General features: G+C 40.8%; 1 protein-coding gene across 1 annotated transcript in view; it reads right to left on the minus strand.

The window, feature by feature from the left end:
- Window positions 1-6,000, minus strand: part of LOC116382821 (transmembrane protein 266-like) — a 45,392-nt gene that overhangs the window by 2,427 nt on the left and 36,965 nt on the right. The window contains exons 8-9 of the mRNA XM_031846168.1: window positions 5,825-5,940; window positions 3,348-3,543 (exon numbers count right to left, since the gene is read on the minus strand). Coding sequence (XP_031702028.1) covers window positions 3,348-3,543; window positions 5,825-5,940 — 312 coding nt within the window. The remainder of the gene's footprint in view (window positions 1-3,347; window positions 3,544-5,824; window positions 5,941-6,000) is intronic.

Below are 6,000 nucleotides of genomic sequence, written 5' to 3' on the forward strand. Positions count from 1 at the left end.
AAGTATGTGTATTATCCCTATTACTGTTTCTACTCTTTAATAATTCTCTGGCTGCATCCATTTGTGAATGTGATTCTTTTCTCATCATCTGGTCAAGCTCATAGAAGAGGCTTGTATCAAAAGATTTATGATGTATAAAATAAAATCATCTTATTTCCTTTCTGTTTGGCCATAATCTGATTACTAAATACAACTAAACACTTTGTGCACAAATAATTTGTTCAAATTTGAAAAAAATGTGCAGCATCTGCAATCATAAAATATTCACTGGAAAATATGTGAGATGTCCTCCCCCCATACATTTCCATACGTTATTACTGTTTTTTTCATTGTCATCACAGTTTTAATAGCACTGTCTAGTTGTTGACATTTTGGATCATGTATAAAGAAATACAAGAAATGGATTAAATACAGTTTGGACTTAAATAAATATTATTATATTTAACATTAGCACAGAATAGACCACGAATTGCAAGTGTATTACAGGAAATGACCAGTCAAATTATAGTACAATATAATGTGACACTCATACTGCTAATACGCTGTGTGGCAGAAAATACATTTGGATTTCATACCTTTTTGTCTGCAGGTCTGTTTCAGTGTTAACCACCCAAAGTAGTGCAAATGGAAAATATCTCTTATGTTTACAACATAATATTGACAGAGATGACTTCTGCCCCAGGCCACAGGTACTTCATTGTCAAGTGGTTAGGATCAAGCACTGCTACACTGCATTAGCTGCACCCTAGTGCACCAGAAATAAACTGGGACAGGGTGGGGTTGGTTTCAGAGATGAGAGGAATGGGGGGAAATAAAAAAAGAGAGCGAGTGGGAGCTCTTTGTTCAGGCACAGATCCCTCCAGTCTAGCAGGCCTCAATGTGCGTGGTGAATGGCTGTGATCTGCTATGCTCCTCTGTTCGCTTGATTGGTCTTGAGCTCACTGTCCGCTGGCTGAGTGCGAACCCAGAGTACCCTGAGTGCTAGCCCCTGTCCCCTGGGACATGCTGCAGACTCTGATGGGTAATTTCATTTATTTTACAGTCTAAAATATTAATCCTTGAGCCACCCCTGGAGAGGAGGCATTGCACTCACTAAAACAAGACTGAGACAATCACTCCACAATTAATAACACATGAGTTTTGAGAAAAAAGAATCAGCTGTCCAGCATACATAAAAAGGCTCTGCCCTTCTTTCTGTGGCAGTCAAGATAACTAAGCTGTCATCTTTCGGTGTAAAAAGAGAGGTGACATGCTGAGGTGCTTTTAGTTCAAATCTCAACTATAATTTTGATGGGCGAGGTATCAGTTCTACATCACGGGTGACGTGGTGTAAGAGGAAGATTAGCAACCACTGCAACCAATGTTGATACAGATAAAGTGAACAGGCAACAGGGGAGTAAATATAGACAGTAAATGCAGGCAGTGGTAGCACTGGGGCCAGTGGGGGTGGGGGTCTTCAGAGAGAGCTATTCCCAATACAAGAGGCCTTTTCACCGCAGCCATTTTGACATGTCACTGCAGGGTAAACACAGGTGTAATTAATAACATTAATTATGGCCCTGTTCCATTTAGGTGGGCCAAGCCCCTGGTATCGCGCTGTGCATGCTGGCTCAATGGAATGTCTGTGACATACTAAATAGAATGGGACCATAATTCATTTCTCAAATTACAGCTGTGTTTACCCTGTTATGACGTGTAAAATGGCTGCTGTGAAAAAGGACCTATGGCAATGTCTGTCTGTGCAGACATGCATGGTCCCCAAAAGGATGAAGACTTTGGTCATCCCCCGAATTTAACTCTTGAGCCATCAGCAGGCTGACATTTGTAGTTTTTGAGTGAAATGTCTCAATAACTATTGGATGGATTGCCATCAAATTTGGCAAAGACGTTCATGTCCCTCTTAAGATGAATTACAATAACTTTGGCGATGCTCTGACTTTTCATCTAGTGACATCATCGAATTTGGTTTGACTTGCAATATTAATGACATATCCATCAGCCTCAGCTGCACTTATGGTGCTAATTAGCAAACGTTGGCATGGCAACACTCTAATTAAAGATGATGAACATGGTAAACATTACACCTGCTAAAGATCAGCATGTTAAGCATTGTCATGAGAATGTTACCATTGAGCTCAAAGCACTGATGTAGTCGATAGCTTGGCTACAATCCTCTCTCAGTATCTGAGAGAAAACTCCTAGCTCATTGATTGCCACTGATTGTCACTGGATGCTCTTAAAACGTACATGCTTTGCTACTTTAAGGCGGCAAAACCCTTAATCTCCTGTGACATTCATGACGGCCACTGCCTCGATGAGAGTTCTAGATATTTTGACGGTATCATGCGAGTGAGTGTCGGAGAAGCCCATTGAGAGCGCGCAATATTGAGCAATACACATAAACGTGGCTTGATTTGAGTTGACCTGACATGACTTGAGCCCTGTGGCCAAAGTGTTCATCCCAGTGACCATGTTTCTGTAAAAAGCCCCACTGGTTTCTGAGAGCCAGATTTTCCCACTATGCCCTTGGGGTAATATTGTGGCCGCAGTGGAGGCTCCTGGTGCCCTATTGTGGTTTGCAGGTGAAGGGGAACAGATGTTGACAGGAGCCCACTCTCCCAAACAAGGCACAATGCACAGAGCACTCTGTACCTGAAATAGTGGTCTGGGATAGCTATGTCGGCCTTGCAACGAAGGGGGGCGGTAAGACAGATAGTTGGGGCACGACAGAAGCCCCGTGCAAGCTGACGTAGTGTCAGAGAACATGCTTGTTTTCTCCAGGATTCACCAGATCCTAAAAGCTTTTTTGCCCTCATATTGATCTCGGAGCGCCTGCGGGCAGATGGGTGTTGTGGGCGAACACAGAGGGGCTAAGAGCCTGGCCTGGAAGATGCTCCAGGGCTACTGCTTCAGATTAACTCGACACTGCTTTGGCATCCAGTTCACCTGATGTTACACTGTTAGAGACTTTTTGTTCCACATAATTATGTACATACTTTATGCAGCAACTCTCTTCTAGTTTGTCATGCTGCTTTTTCAAGCAAACACTGCACCTGGCATGGTGTATATTCAAATAAGTTATATTTTCAATGCCATGGGCTTTTGTCTTGGATACATTCATTTTCTGTTTGTGAAATATTGTGTTTAATTTTAAACTACTGCATTAACCTCACTGCAGAATTTGTATCAGAAGGGATTATAGATTCAATTTTGTATAATTCAACTGTATAGTATATGCTTTTTCATGCTTTTTTCCACAATATAGTTTACAAAACCCTTATCACTTTACATGCAGCTTATCTAGCACTCCAGTCCCTAAAAACTCAGCTTTAGAGACCATACTGTACCTGCACTGACATGAGGCTCCCTGGGGTTTCTCTGGCCGCCCTCATCGTCAGACTCCCCGGGAGTCAAGCCTTCTACGACCTGAAAACTCCTGCCCTGTTTTCCCCATACGTGATGGATCTGCATGGCTGCTTCACGTTCCGCCGCAAGGTCCAGGTCCTGCTGGGCCAGATGGGCCCTCAGCTGTCTGATCTCAAACTGGAGATGGTTGGTGTATGTAAAGAAAAAGAGAGGGAACACAGCAGGTTAGTGAATGTAGAGATGGAATGTAAAAAGGATGAGTGATGAGGACAGCGATGGAAAAAAAATATGGGTAAGGGAATAAAGAAAAGGCAGAAGAGAGAGAGAACAAGGGAGAATGGAGTGACAAAGTAAAACATACTGTCGGCCTGTGACACCATCCCAGGCACACATAGACAAACAAAGCTTGTCTAGAGGTGATTTAATCGTGAGCTGTTTTCAGCATTAACCCAAGTGCATTATCTAACTGTTGTGTTGGGTAAACTGTAAGCTTCACTGATTTACAGCTGTGAAGTCCATGTGTATTGATTTCAGGTGTTTTGACTTAGAGACTAAATGCAACCCACTGACAAGAAAACATTTCAGCAGCAAATTTAGCAAAAGGAAGGAAATACAAAATAAAGAAAACACATTGAGGCAACGACTCATACATGCACAGGGTATGTATTATTCTTGTTCCAAATGAACTTAGTATACATTCAAATAAATCACATATAATCATATATGAACCCAGAGGATAAGGTATCACCTAAAGTGTACATTAAAGTAGTGAATACAAAACTATTGCCTTTATATATGAGGAGCAATTTGATAAACATTATTTTTTAAAGGATCTGACCATTTCCTTTTTAATTTATTTATCTATTTATTATATATATGTCCAGTCTCAGAGCTGAACTTCGATGGTCAATTGAAAGTTAAGTCTTTATCAATATTTATTGTAGTCTGCATTTTGTCATATGGGATCATCAGTGTGTGTGTGCTCTGAGGAATCACAGTAGATGGGTGGGAAGACTGGACCTATTTGTAAGGTATTGCTGCCCTCTTCTGGTGGTAAATGAACTGACAGTGTATTGTGGGTTTACGATGCCTTAACCATTTACTCTATCAGCTTTCTTAACTGGATGGAGATATGACTATAAATGTACTATCCATTGACTATACAGCAGAGAGTGACAGACTTCTACAATTGAATTAGAATGCTTTCACTATTGGCATGACATATAACATACAGTAATTGTATAAGACTATGGCTAAGTTTAAAGTTGCATTCTTCTAAGTCACTCATTTCTACCATCATGCAAAATGGAGGCTGTGGATCCATTCCAATAGTGGACAGATTTCAAAGTAGGAAAAGGTGTGGAATAGCCAATAGAAAACTTTCAGCAACATGATCCACTTCACCCATTCTCTAACCATATATCATAAAAAATACCATTGTGTATACAGTATATCATAAACATGTATGTATGTTGTTTGAATTTCACAGTATAAAATGTCATAAAAATGACTTGGTGTAGGATGTCATCAATATGCCATGCAACATATCACATAATAATGTGCCACAAGAATGTGGTAGTAAGATATGTCATTAGAAATGTCATATTATAGTAAATCATAAATATTTCATAAAATATGTACATCGTAAAAATGTTATAGTAAAATAGGTCATAAAGAAACTGCAGTGGCCGGTAGCTCTCATGAACTTTGCTACATTTCTGTTTTGATTTATCTTTTTTGTGTTTATTACTGGAGCATGTACAGTCCTTGACAGAGTCATCAACATCAGAGAAGGAAGAGAAGGGATTGGATTAAGTGCAGCAGGGTTTGATACACGCACTGCCCACGGCATCTTCCAACCACCCAGCCAGACCAACCAGACCAAATGCCACTGAAAGACGAGTCTACCGCCCCAGGAGGAGACCCGAGATGGAAGCTAAGCTAACCCAGCTATGACTTAAGGCTTTCCGCTACCCAGTCTTCTCCTGGCTAGTGTCCGGTTGGAGGAAGATAAAATGGATGAAGGAAGACTTCAGGCTAACACAGCAATGGGTCGTCAGTGAATGTTGTGCCTTCATCTTTTCAGAGACCATCGACCATTGTTTTGTTGCTGCTGTTTACATTCATCCTGATGTTTTCATGTTTCTATTGTGTAGCAAATGGGCTACAACTGCATTTCGTTGTATAACATAATGACAATACATTTTCCTTAAATTCTTGCATGATATAATATGTCATAAAAAATGTCATAAAAAGCTCTTAACTTCATGTCGCAAACAACCATATTTTTTTCAAAATATTGCTGAATGCACAACTTCTGTCTCAGTCTTCATGCAGAACCATGTCACGGTATGGGTGTGTGTGTTTTGAATGAGGACCCATAGACTGTTTTGAGTGGATGTGAGTAGTGATTTATCCTGGCTGTAAGGTTACAGAAAAAAGGTGTTTTGGTACTCACAGCCTGTTCCTGGCAGATCTGAGTGAGACGCTCCAGCTGCTCCTCTCTCACAGCCTTGGTCTTCTCACACTGCTGAATATCCAATTCCATCTCAACTTTGACTTGTAGCACATAAGCTAACATGGAAGGGAGAGAGAGAGAGAGAGAGAGAGAGAGAGAGAGAGAGAGAGAGAGAG

Source organism: Anarrhichthys ocellatus, unplaced genomic scaffold (genome assembly GCF_004355925.1).
Source record: "Anarrhichthys ocellatus isolate YVR2014 unplaced genomic scaffold, GSC_Weel_1.0 scaffold6, whole genome shotgun sequence".
Lineage (NCBI taxonomy): Eukaryota > Metazoa > Chordata > Actinopteri > Perciformes > Anarhichadidae > Anarrhichthys > Anarrhichthys ocellatus.